The following is a 14240-nucleotide window of genomic DNA, read 5'->3' on the forward strand; positions in this document are numbered from 1 at the left end:
ATTAACTACATTCCACCATTCAAACAACTCCCCCTATTAATTGGGCGCCCAGGGACACGGTCCGGGTCACTGCTGCTGTGACACATCCCACTGATACCGGCCCGGTACCGAGTATCCCACGGCCCTGGGAGGGCAACCCAGAAGCACAGGCTAAAATGTGTGTTTCTCTGTCTGTTCTCTCATTCAGCTCTTTCTGCCTCTTCCATTTCTCCATAGACTTTGATATGCATATGTAATCTGATCCTTCAGTGAGCTGGCAGTTTGTTTTGTTTTGACCAAGGTGAATTTTATAAGTACAGTGGGGCAAAAAAGTATTTGGTCAGTCAGCAATAGTGCAAGTTCCACCACTTAAAAAGATGAGAGGCGTCTGTAATTTACATCATAGGTAGACCTCAACTATGGGAGACAAACTGAGAAAAAAAAATCCAGAAAATCACATTGTCTGTTTTTTTTTCATTTTATTTGCATATTATGGTGGAAAATAAGTATTTGGTCAGAAACAAAATTTCATCTCAATACTTTGTGATATATCCTTTGTTGGCAATGACAGAGGTCAAACGTTTTCTGTAAGTCTTCATAAGGTTGCCACACACTGTTGTTGGTATGTTGGCCCATTCCTCCATGCAGATCTCCTCTAGAGCAGTGATGTTTTTGGCTTTTCGCTTGGCAACACGGACTTTCAACTCCCTCCAAAGGTTTTCTATAGGGTTGAGATCTGGAGACTGGCTAGGCCACTCCAGGACCTTGAAATGCTTCTTACGAAGCCACTCCTTCGTTGCCCTGGCGGTGTGCTTTGGATCATTGTCATGTTGAAAGACCCAGCCACGTTTCATCTGCAATGCCCTTGCTGATGGAAGGAGGTTTGCACTCAAAATCTCACGATACATGGCCCCATTCATTCTTTCATGTACCCGGATCAGTCGTCCTGGCCCCTTTGCAGAGAAACAGCCCCAAAGCATGATGTTTCCACCACCATGCTTTACAGTAGGTATGGTGTTTGATGGATGCAACTCAGTATTCTTTTTCCTCCAAACACGACAAGTTGTGTTTCTACCAAACAGTTCCAGTTTGGTTTCATCAGACCATAGGACATTCTCCCAAAACTCCTCTGGATCATCCAAATGCTCTCTAGCAAACTTCAGACGGGCCCGGACATGTACAGGCTTAAGCAGTGGGACACGTCTGGCACTGCAGGATCTGAGTCCATGGTGGCGTAGTGTGTTACTTATGGTAGGCCTTGTTACATTGGTCCCAGCTCTCTGCAGTTCATTCACTAGGTCCCCCCGCGTGGTTCTGGGATTTTTGCTCACCGTTCTTGTGATCATTCTGACCCCACGGGGTGGAATTTTGCGTGGAGCACCAGATCGAGGGAGATTATCAGTGGTCTTGTATGTCTTCCATTTTCTAATTATTGCTCCCACAGTTGATTTCTTCACTCCAAGCTGGTTGGCTATTGCAGATTCAGTCTTCCCAGCCTGGTGCAGGGCTACAATTTTGTTTCTGGTGTCCTTTGACAGCTCTTTGGTCTTCACCATAGTGGAGTTTGGAGTCAGACTGTTTGAGGGTGTGCACAGGTGTCTTTTTATACTGATAACAAGTTTAAACAGGTGCCATTACTACAGGTAATGAGTGGAGGAAAGAGGAGACTCTTAAAGAAGAAGTTACAGGTCTGTGAGAGCCAGAAATCTTGATTGCTTGTTTCTGACCAAATACTTATTTTCCACCATAATATGCAAATAAAATGAAAAAAAAACAGACAATGTGATTTTCTGGATTTTTTTTTCTCAGTTTGTCTCCCATAGTTGAGGTCTACCTATGATGTAAATTACAGACGCCTCTCATCTTTTTTAGTGGTGGAACTTGCGCTATTGCTGACTGACTAAATACTTTTTTGCCCCACTGTATCCATCAGTGAATGATGAAGGCGGGTGAGGGAAAAAATAGCTTATTAGTGAAACAAGACAAGAAACAGATTTTCCTGATAACATATAATGTTTCTTATTTTAGTTTTGATTTATGCAGTTTTTAAAAATGACATTGACCATTTATAGTATACAAATCTAATTTCTAAAGACTTTATTTCCATATGTAGACATACTAATAGGGAAAGAAGTACATCCAACACAAAGACCGGAAGCTTATGCCAAGTGAAATTTAAAATTATTAAACTTTATTAAACACATTAAAATACATTAAATCAATTTCAGTGGAGGTATACGTTGCAAAAATATACTGTTCAGCATGTACAATACATGTTCCAAAAAAGATACAAAAATGACAAATAGTTTTGTGGATACCCAATCACAGAATAGTAAATCCTTAAAAAATCCCGAGTTCCACCAAAAAAATAATATACAGTCATGGCCAAAAGTTTTGAGAATGATACAAATATTATATTTTCACATGATCTGCTGCCCTCTGGTTTTTATGTGTGTTTGTCAGATGTTTTTATCACATACAGAAATATAATTGCAATCGTATTATGAGTAACAAAAGGTTATATTGACAGTTATAATGAGTTAATGCAGCAAGTCAATATTTGCAGTGTTGACCCTTCTTCTTCAGGACCTCAGCAATTCTCCCTGGCATGCTCTCAATCAACTTCTGGATCAAATCCTGACTGATAGCAGTCCATTCTTGCAAAATCAATGCTTTTATTTTGTCTGAATTTGAAGGTTTTTGTTTGTCCACCCGTCTCTTGATGATTGACCACAAGTTCTCAATGGGATTAAGATCTGGGGAGTTTCCAGGCCATGGTCCCAAAATCTCTATGTTTTGTTCCCTGAGCCATTTAGTTATCACCTTTGCTTTATGGCAAGGTGCTCCATCATGTTGAAAAAGGCATTGTTGATCGCCAAACTGCTCTTGGACGGTTGGGAGAAGTTGCTCATGGAGGACATTCTGGTACCATTCTTTATTCATGGCTATGTTTTTAGGCAAGACTGAGAGAGAGCCCATTCCCTTGGCTGAGAAGCAACCCCACACATGAATGGTTTCAGGATGCTTGACAGTTGGCATGAGACAAGACTGGTGGTAGCACTCACCTGGTCTTCTCCGAATAAGCCGTTTTCCAGATGTCCCAAACAATCGAAAAGGGGATTCATCAGAGAAAATGACTTTACCCCAGTCCTCAGCAGTCCACTCCCTGTACCTCTTGCAGAATATCAGTCTGTCCATGATGTTTTTTCTGGAGACAAGTGGCTTCTTTGCTGCCCTCCTTGAGACCAGGCCTTGCTCCAAGAGTCTCTGCCTCACAGTGTGTGCAGATGCACTCACACCTGCCTGCTGCCATTCCTGAGCAAGCTCTGCACTGCTGGTAGCCCGATCCCGCAGCTGAAACACTTTTAAGAGATGGTCCTGGTGTTTGCTGGTCTTTCTTGGGCTCCCTGGAGCCTTTTTGGCAACAAGGGAACCTCTCTCCTTGAAGTTCTTGATGATGCGATAGATTGTTGACTGATGTGCAATCTTTCTAGCTGCGATACTCTTCCCTGTTAGGCCATTTGTGTGCAGTGCAATGATGACTGCATGTGTTTCTTTAGAGATAACCATGGTTAATAGAAGAGAAACAATGATGCCAAGCACCAGCCTCCTTTTAAAGTGTCCAGTGGTGTCATTCTTACTTAATCATGACAGATTGATCTCCAGCCCTGTCCTCATCAACACCCACACCTGTGTTAATGGAGCAATCACTGAAACGATGTTAGCTGGTCTTTTTAAGGCAGGGCTGCAATGATGTTGAAATGTATTTTGGGGGATAAAGTTCATTTTCTAGGCAAATATTGACTTTGCAAGTAATTGCTGTTAAGCTGATCACTCTTTATAACATTCTGGAGTATATGCAAATTGCCATTAGAAAAAATTAAGCAGTAGACTTTGTAAAAATTAATATTTGTGTCATTCTCAAAACTTTTGGCCATGACTGTATATAAAAAAAGGACTTGAAAGATATGCACCTATCAAAGAATGTATAGTAGCCTCATACGTGTGCAGCTGAGGTATAATAATCTTAAGTAGTTGATGAATAGGTGTCACCTAATGGTCATATCAACAAAAAAGGATTCATAAGTGTTAATTGCTTGAATCAGGCTAAAAGATCCTAACAACGGCTCACATAGCAGTAGCAATGGCTCACATAACAATATAAGTAGACCATGAATAAGTATATAGCAAAAGTGCTTATTAAACTGGTGCAAAAAGAATTTAAGCTACAAAGTACGTCTGAAAATTGTGATGGCCAATAGTCAGAGAGCTAGAAGCATTCATTAAAGTGCCCTATTGGTATGCCAGCAGGATATAGAGAATCAAATGTAGGCTATATTTTAAGGAGACATGTTACTTGATGAACAGTACTGTGCCCCGACGCACGTTTCGCGTACTTGCTTCTTCCTGGGGGGTGTAGTTGTGAGGAATATACCTATGCCGCTTTTTATGGAAGTGCCTTTAAACTAAGCCTTAACTTGGTAAATAAAAGGGAAAGAAGTTATACAATTATGAGAAAAGTAACATGGGAATTTTTTTTTATCTTTGTTATATATTAAAATAATATCTGTCCATGTTTTATAGGAGAGTCTGGAAAACATTCCATTGCAGAATATTGAAAACTGCCATGCTGTTTTGGGGAGCCACCCTTACAATTCTCTTTTTGTGGTTACTGTCCAGAATAGAAGAAATACAAATATTTTGATTTTTCAGTCGGATGAACACCCTGTAAGTCATATAACATAAGAGGATATCACCAATAACTGCATGTTTGTCAACTAACACATCCAATATGTCCTATCATTTAGGCTAACACCCTACAAAGAAAACTGGAGAAGACTTTGTCTCAGCAGAAAGAAGACCAACAAAACAAAGATAACTCCAGGTATGATTTGAAACTTGCTAAACACTGTTACATACTGACCTCTGCCCATTAAAATCTTTACTGTAAAACTGGGAGAACTCCCCAAACTACTTAGCATTTTTACATAGTCAGCGGGGCAGATTCACTAAAAAACTGTCTAATTTTTAGACACAAAACATTCTTTAACAGTGTGGTTCATGGTGGATGACAAAATTTGGGACATCCATAGGGATCTAGTTTAACTTTATTACCTTAGTTTCCTTGTACCAGCATAATACGTGAATCTCCCTAATGTTTACAAGGTTTAACCCTTTCCTGACATGACAGACATGAATCTCATACATCTGGTACCACCTGGAACATGGTAGAGACCAGCTTTGTTATACAGCCAACATCCACCACCATCCAGCTGGCTCCAGTTACTGGAATTCACTGGAATTCAAACCTTTAAATGCCACTGTCAATTTCTGTTGTGTTTCACCATTTTGGATGCTTATCAGCCCACTTGTAATGCAATTGCGAGGTGGTGCCAATGTGATGCCAAGTGGCTGTATTGCAGTATTAGCGCAAGCGATCAAGTAGGTTCAAGTCCCTAAGATGACTAAAAAAGTAAGGCAAAAAAGTATTTTTTATGCAGATAAGCATGAATGCCACAGAATAAATCCCCAAAAATCAATAGTATAATTGTTTCACCGCCCTTGGAATTTTTTTCCTGTTATCTAGTACATTGAATAGTAAATGAACTGCTATATTCAAAACTTTAACAACTCCCATCAAAAAACAAGACATTTTATAGTTCAGTTGTGAGCAGGTTGTGGGGTGCAGTGACAGACGGGAGACAGATCAAGGGTTAATGTATTTACTTGAACAGGGATATACTCCACGTAGGGAGTTAAGCAGTTTTGCAGGGTTATTACGGTAATGGGGGAAATACAACAAGGAAATAAGGTGAATGAAGCAACATTGGTGATCAGGTGTAAAGGAGTTTCTAAAGGATAACATATCTGGTCAGACTGTGTTACTCGCAGGTACGCAGGATGCAGTGACGAGCCGGAGACAGAGCAAGGGTTAAACTTAACTTTTATATATGGATAAAGAGCAACGCTAACAATGGTTAGTATACAATGCTAATCAGTACGGCGAGAGATGGTAACGATATGGCCAGGTACGGTCCTTGGACTAAGTATGAACGAAAACGAAGTGTCACTTATCGATCTCTGACGTCCTGCAGAGTTGTTGTCCGGAAGATGTCCGGTCGGCGCCTCAGCTGCTGGGTCCAGCCAAAGAAGAGTTGTCGCAGGCTTCGGGCGTTCCTATGCCCTGGTGCTGGGGGTATGACACAGGACCCCGGCCGGTTCCCCTCCGCCGGGGTTGCCTCATTGGAAGGCGAGGCAGAGGTGGCCACGGGTCTTGGTGTACAGGCCGCAGTCGCGATGTGGAGTGGGGCAGTGGCGGCCGTGGGTCTCGCTGTACAGGCCGCAGCCACGGTATGGAGCGGGGCAGTAGCGGCCGCGGGTCTCGCTGTACAGGCCGCAGCCGCGGTATGAAATGGAGCAGTGGCGGCCACAGGTCTCGCTGTACAGACAGCAGCTGCGGTATGGATCGGGGCAGTGGCAGCCGTAGGTCTTGCTGTACAGGCCGCAGCCGTGGTATGGAGCGGGGCAGTGGAGGCCGTGGGTGTCGCTGTACAGGCCGCAGCCGTGGTATGGAGCGGGGCTGTGGCGGCCGCGGGTCTCGGCGGATGTCCTCCTCATGCTTCTCGGCACCGTCCTCTCCCCTGGTCAGGAGAGCCCCCATCTCTCCTGTGTTGAAAGCGCTGACTCACTCTCGCTCTGGGATGCCACTTAGACTCCTCCCCCCTGTCTCTCATCTCCCACGTCTTTCTCCTCTCTGAGTGTCCTCTCCTGGTCTCGACTGCTCATTTTATAGTCGCCCCACCCCTTTTCTTTGTCCCGCCCCCACATTTCCTGAACGACTGTCGGTCCTGGCCTTAAATCATTTCCCCCGTGAACGTTCCACATGGGAAACTGGGTGACACCCCCCTAGTTCCGGCCCAGAAACACAGCGGGTCCTTTTTCCAGGGCTCTCTCCCCTACACTCCGCCATCCTTTTTGCTCACCAGTCCACGGGCGAGGTTTTGGGGGGGGGGGTTGCGCGCCTGTCCTGGTGTTGGAGTCGCTTTTGCCATACAAACTGGTCTTGTTCATATCGTTTGGGGGGGTTTTCCTGCTGTAGACCGCTTGGAGCGTCACAGTTCGGTTGGTGTGGTGGAGTCACCTGGAGTGGTGGGAGGCGGTTGAGTAGGTGGGATCACGGGGGCATTGGCCCCTGGTGAGTTGGCCATTGTTGTCGGGAAGTCTTCTTCGTCCTCATCATCCCAGACTTTTGGTGTAGGATCCGGGGCCTCAGATCGTTCGGGGTCCCTGGATACATAGGGCCACAAAATGTTGCGATGTACTGTTCGGACGAGTTGGTCCCCTTCTTTTTCAGACTGTATTTTGTATAACGGCCTATCTGGGCTTATTCGACGAAGGTCTATACTCCCAGGCGAAGTACCCCACTTAGCCACAATCATAGCAGGCAAGGGATCGCGAATTCCGGCCGGTCCGGGGGCACGGTTTCTGAGCTCAGCCCCGGCCATTTACTTGTGGCCTCAGCCCTCCTCTTCACCTCAGCCAATTCACCTCTGATATTCTTCAGCTCTTGTCTCATCTCCACCCACTGGGGTTCACCAACGGCGTTCACGGAGGCCTCGGTGCTCCGGGTCTTCCCTACGGGGACTGTCACCCCCTGCTCTCATTCTTGTGTGCACGCCTCACTCCCTATCTCGGAGAAGGTCAAACGCAGGTTCACTCATACCCGCTCCCACAAGGCCTGCTTTGTCAGGGGGTCCCGCAGCTCAGTCACCAAAAGGTTGCATAGGGTTATGTCTATGGGCCTCACTCCTACCCCGTCCTTTCGTTCAATGGCTGTATACAATTCCTGCAAGACATTCATGTATTGCATTATCGTCTCCCCCTCCTTTTGCATGTGACTAAACAGCCGGGACCTCAGTTCTCCGACGTCAGGAGGGTCCCCATGGGTTTCTTCCAGGATCTGTAATACCCTGACCAAAATGTTTCACTGTCCAGGGGGTCTTAACATCACTGAGTCCCGGGCTTCTTCATCCAATACCATGATGGCCACCTCGGCCTCCAAGTCAGGGGTCATCCAGTGCATCCTCAACAACCTCCGCATTTGCTCCGTCCAGCTCCTCAGCATTGTATTACTGCCTGTGAACCTCAGCAGGTTATTCAACATAGCCCCTAAAGATATACTGGACTGGGGGCCACCCTCTCCCCCTTGGTCTGCAGCTTCCACGCTCGGAGACTGCATCCTGTCGACTACGCCAAATGTGGTACTCGCAGGTACGCAGGATGCAGTGACGAGCCAGAGACAGAGCAAGGGTGAAACTTAACTTTTATATATGGATAAAGAGCAAAGCTAACAACGGTTTTCCACGCAGGGAAGCCAGACACAAATACACAAGTACACAATGCTAAACAGTACGGCGAGAGATGGTAAATATATGGCCGGCTACAGGTCCTTGGACTAAGTATGAACAAAATGAAGTGCCACTTATCGATCTCTGACGTCTTTCAGAGTTGTTGCCCGGAAGATGTCCGGTCTGCGCCTCGGTCGCCAGATCCAGCCAAAGAAGAGTTGTCGCTGGCTTCGGACGTTCCTACACCCTGGTGCAGGGGGGATGACACAGGCCCCAGGCCGGTTCCCCTCCACCAGGGTTGCCTCGTTGGAAGGCAAGGCAGAGGTGGCCGCAGGTCTCGGCGTACAGGCCACAGCCGCGATGTGGAGCCGGGCAGTGGCGGCTGCGGGTCTCGCTGTTCAGGCCTCAGCTGCGGTATGGAGCGGGGCAGTGGCGACCGCGGGTCTCGCTGTACAGGCCGCAGCCATGGTATGGAGAGGGGCAGTGGCGGCCGCAGGTCTCGCTGTACAGGCCGCAGTCACGGTATGGAGCGGGGCAGTTGCGGCCACGGGTATCGGCGGATCTCCTCCTCGTGCTGCTCATCACCATCCTCTCCCCTGGTCAGGTGAGCCCCCGTCTCTCCTGTGTCGAAAGCACTGACTCACTTTCGCTCTGGGATGCCACTTAGACTCCTCCTTCCTGTCTCTCGTCTCCCACGTCTCTCTGCCCGCCGAGTGTCCTCTTCTGGTCTCCATGGCTCGTTTTATAGTCGCCCCACCTCTTTTCTTTGTCCCGCCCCCATGTTTCCTGAACGACTGTCGGTCCTGGCCTGCACTCATTTCCCCCGTGAACATTCCCCCTGGGAACCCGGGTGACAGCCCCCCTAGTTCCGGCCTGGATACACAGCGGGCCTTTTTTCCAGAGCTCTCTCCTCTACAAGACGACTCCCAGGTGCTGGATTCAATGATGTGGAGTGGTGACGCTGACGGCAGTCAGCGACGGCTTGTTCCGGTGGAGTCCTGAGGTAAGCGGTTATCCGGTGGAGTCGTGACGGCGATAGTTCATCTCTGACACCCTACATGGTGTTCTTAACCTGGGGAGTGTGGTTGCAGGTAAAGTGTAGGCCGCAGCACAGTTCAAGCCCACTGTGGCTTGGCAGATATGGACCGGGGAATCAGGGCACAGTTTACGGTCACGTACCCGGTCTCTCTGAAGCAGTACGTGCGCGGCACAAGCAGGCCCACAGTATTCGGCACCCTGGCTTGGGAGAGCAAGCGGAGGCACTCCAAGTCTTTATCCACAGTCTCTACAGGTGGCCGATGGGATTCCCGGGTGCGGACCTGCACTGCTCTCGTTCTGCAGAGACGAAGCACACATTTGTCCCTGCCACGCGCTGTCTGTTCCTGCCAAGTCCAATCGCTTTTACGCATGCTCCGCTCTGCTTGAGCTAACCACGCTCCCCGCTACTGAGTGCAAAAGTTGGTCCTGTTCCTTAAGGTTTCCCCCAGACAACAGAGGAGACAGACCAACAGTTCTAGACCCGGCGCAAGAAAGGTACCCCCAGCCCGTTCCTTCTGCTTACACTCCTCCTCTCCTTTTGCTTGCCATTCCACAAGCGAGAGTTATTGGAGCAACCGTTGACATACTTCCATTTCCTGGATGATTCTCTGCCAGATAAATTGGTCTTGATTTTATCTGTTGGGGAGTCTTCCAGCTGTTGTCCGTTTGGTGCGGCGTAAGTCAGATTGCGAAGTAGAATCAGGTTGAGGAGTAGAATCAGGTGGAATGGGCGAGGACGGGGACGTGTCCAGATCCAGTGGAACAGCCATCTCCGGAGCTTCAAGAATCTGTTCCTCTTAGGGCTGTCATGGTGCAAATCAAGGAATTCTTTTCCATCAGAGTCAACAGCTGCAGGATGAGGTACTTCAGGTGCACTTTGTGTTTCTTCCGTTTGATTAGGGTCCTTTGAGAGGTAACGACATAACATATTCCGATGAACCACTCGAGTGGGAGCGTCTTCTTCACCTTCAAGTTGAACCTATGGGACCTTTGGAGCTGATTCTTCACTTCCCCGATATGGGTTTTTTCCCCATCAATGCTTTAATTTGCCTTGAGGATGTTTGTCTCGGACTAAAGGGGGTTTTACACATAGCGATATTGCTAGCAATATCGCTAAAACGTCACTGATTTTGTGACGTTATAGCGATATTGCTAGCGATATCGCTATGTGTGATACTTACCTCCGACCGGCTCCCCACTGGTTATCGCTGATCGCGCGAGATCGGTCGGCTCGATTTCTCGTCATCCGCTTCCTGCTGGGGCTTCCTGCTGTGACGACGAGCGACGCTGGACGCGGGCGGGAGGACGTCAGGATCGCTGTGTGTGAAAGGTGAGTATCGTGCGCTGCGTCGTTGCTACATCGCTGCTGCATCGCTGTGAGGTCTGCCTGTGTGACAGCTCACTAGTGATCATTTAGTGATGCACCAGCGATCCTGACCGGGTCGGCTCGCTGGTCGGATCGCTGGTGCAACGCTAAATGTAAAAGGGCCTTTACACATGATCTCCGACCTTGAGAGCTGTCCCTTGTAGAGGAGCTGTCTCTGGGTGTTTGAGTTCCCGAAACTTGGTCTGCACCAGCTGATAGAGCGGTTGGAAACTATGACGATGTTCTCAGACCTAGGTGGACACCCCAGTCCGTGGGTAGTCCTCCTCTGGATCCAACTCCAGCTCTGTGATCTCTCGTCCCGGTCGACCAAATAGCAAGGTGTAGGGCATGTATCCAGTGGTGCCATGTACTCTGTTATTGCACACCCAAACTAGCCTCCACAAATTCAGGCCAGCACACTTTTCTGTCTTCCTCTAACGTCCTCAGCATCTGGATGAAGGTCCAGTTGAACCTTCACAGGCCCCATTCCCTTGAGGGTTGTAAGGCGTCCGAGATTTCTCGATCTGATACAGGCGATGCAGTTCTTCAATCACTCGCCCCTGGAAACAGGCACCTACAGATGGCCTGGGCCACTGATTCAGCAGTTTGATCTCGGGATGGTGTCACCACAGCGAACTTGGTGAAGTGGTCCGTCATCACCAGACAATGCTCGTATTCACAATGACCTGGGCCTATAGTTAGGTAATCTATCATCAACACTTCCAGGAGTCTGGAGGTTACGATGGTCTGTGTAAGAGCTCTCTGTTCAGGAGGATTAGCTAACTCACAGCTTCCACACTGCCAGCAGACTTCCTCTACAGCGGTCTTCAGTCAAGGATGATAAACTACCTTTTGTAACCAATGAAATGTCTTCTCTTGACCAAAGTGAACCCCTTTTTCATGTGCTTTCGTGGCCACTTTATGTAGCGGTGTGTCAGCAAGCACTACCTACCAGGTGATTCCCAGTTCTTGGTTTAGCTGGATCTTCTGATACAGTAAGCCATTCCACAATTGAAGTCTCTCCCACTGGCGAAGGCTCTGCAAAGTTTCCGTGGACAGGACGTCGCTCCTTGATTGGGCAGCTGTTTCAAGGCCACCCACTGTCTTATCTGAATGGTACATTCTCTGAGTGCCGTCTGAATCTATTCCTGCATAGCCACCATCGTCCTGGCGGAAGGTAAGAACTCAGAGATTTCTTCAGCCTCCAGTTGTTTATCCCGGTTGGGTCCAGGTCGCTCGGGTGTCACTCTGGACAAAAGATCTGCGTGGGTGTTCTCAGCTCCTCTCTGGTAAGTGATCTTATACCGGTATTTAGCCAACCGGGCCACCCATCGCTGCTCCATATAAGCTGGCTCTATTTGAACTTTGATCCCTTCCAGAGGCGTACAGGCTCAGATGGGCAGAGTGAGCTCTGTTTGACCAGGTGGCAAGACAAGGTTGGCTGCGACTGGGACTATCACTTTCCCCAAGGTTTTTCCATCACTCGAAGTCTCTTGGGCCTGTGCCACCCAAATTATCTGTTGAAACGCCCTCCTTTGAGGAATGCGAGGGCTCCACTGCTTCAAGAACACATCTAACGACTCACTGATTAGAAGATTTCCAAGTCCTTTTAGCACGTTCATCACTAAAGTCACAGTGGGGTCAGTGTCAGGGTTCCCCATGGTTAAACGACTCCTTTTCAACCCACATTTTTACCACATACGGTGATTGGCATCCAAACCACCCCTGTGACCAGGATGGGCAACTGGTTTGCAGCTGTCAAATTGATCACTGGACCCCATTCAGGCTGTATTGTCTCAGAGAAATGTCTTCTGAAATATGACTCCGACATCGTGGTTACTTGGGAGCCTGTGTCAACTAAGCAGCGAACGGCCAGTCCGTCCATTTCAGCCCATACAAGAGGACACAAGGATACTAAATGTCAGGGTCCTGTCAGCGCCGCTGAACTGCCACGGCTGAACAGGGTGACTCACCAACACTGCTGGAGGGCCCGGGGTCAGATACTGCTGGGAACGCTCAGGCAGACAGGATCTGGGATGCTGAAAGTTGCACGCAGTGAAGGACCTATGATCAAGTGACCGCAGGGGGAGGGGCTTAGCGTCCTGCTCGAGATGAATAGGTCAGACAAACAGGGGGTCATACACGGAGAGGGCGGCGCGGTACCAGAGGGACAAGCAGAGAATAGTCAGGACATAGGCAATGAGTCAGAAACCAGAGAAGCAGATACACAGTATAGAATCAAGAGACAAACTCACAACAAGGGACAGAACCGGGTCAGAACCATATAAGCAAGCTAGAAGACAATCAGAAAGCACAGACACACAGGGGTCACCATACTCGGCCAAAGGCAAAAGTATAACTGACAGGATTGGAGTTTCCCAGGGCTATAAGAAGCTCTCCTTGAACCAAAGAGAGGCCACAATAATTAACCCCAGGCATGCAGGTCAAAGCCTGCACTTGCTCTCAAGACATTAACCCCTGATGTGCAGGTCAAAACCTGCACTGGGATCATGACAGTACCCCCCTCTCAACGGGGGGCCTCTGGACCCCCAGGCTTCCCCGGGTATTTGGCGTGGAAAGCCAAAACCAGGCTATCTACATGTACAGAGTGAGCAGGGACCCATGAGCGATCCTCTGGTCCATATCCCTTACAGTAGACTAGGTACTACAAGGAGCGGCGCACCCGCTGAGAGTCCACAATATGCCCGACCTCATACTCCAAGTGACCCTCCACCAACACTGGAGGAACAACAAGCTCGGAGTCCTCCCACGGGTTTGAACAGCGATTTATGGAACACATTAGATATTTTTAAGGAGGCGGGTAGACGCAGCCTATATACCACTGGGTTGACTATCTCCACAATCTCATACGGACCAATGAACTTTGGTCCCAATTTACCTGATGGTCCCAATTTAGCTGATGTACCTTCAAGTTGATGTTACGTGTGGAAAGCCAAACCCTCTCTCCCACCCGAAACGTGTCCCATGGCTCTCTTTTTGTCAGCAAAATATTTATACCTCCCCTGGGCCTGAGAGATATTACGCCGAACTTCAGCCTAGAGGTTTTTTAACCATTGAACGGATCCCTCCGCCCCTGGACAACCGGAATTCACCCGTGAAAACTCCCCAAAATGAGGATTAAACCCATAATTGACCAGGAATGGGGACATGTTGGTGGATTGATTCACCCGGTTGTTAAAAGCAAACTCCGCCAACAGTAATGCATCACACCAATCCTCCTGTCTGGTGGAGGTCAGACACCTGAGAATTTGTTCCAGGGATTGATTGGTGCGTTCCGTCTGAGAAGGAGAGTGAGATGCCCAATTTCTTACAGAATGCCCTCCAAAATTTGGCCACAAGCTGCACACCTCTGTCAGACACAGCATTCAGGGGTACCCCATGCAATTGGACCACATCCAGCACAAACAACCTTGACAATGTTTCTGCTGAGGGTAATGCTGCCAAGGGAATGAAATGGGCCTGTTTCAAAAACCTGTCCACCACCACCC

General features: G+C 48.2%; 1 protein-coding gene across 4 annotated transcripts in view; it reads left to right on the forward strand.

The window, feature by feature from the left end:
- EPS8L3 (EPS8 signaling adaptor L3) overlaps positions 1-14240 on the forward strand; it is a 265613-nt gene that overhangs the window by 120953 nt on the left and 130420 nt on the right. For all 4 annotated transcript variants that reach the window (XM_073542444.1, XM_073542443.1, XM_073542445.1 and 1 more), the window contains 2 exons: positions 4564-4707; positions 4788-4864. In XM_073542444.1, the coding sequence (XP_073398545.1) occupies positions 4564-4707; positions 4788-4864 (221 nt within the window). The remainder of the gene's footprint in view (positions 1-4563; positions 4708-4787; positions 4865-14240) is intronic.

This window comes from Dendrobates tinctorius, unplaced genomic scaffold (assembly GCF_039654945.1).
Source record: "Dendrobates tinctorius isolate UK_male_01 unplaced genomic scaffold, ASM3965494v1 ptg000127l, whole genome shotgun sequence".
NCBI classification, from domain to species: Eukaryota; Metazoa; Chordata; class Amphibia; order Anura; family Dendrobatidae; genus Dendrobates; species Dendrobates tinctorius.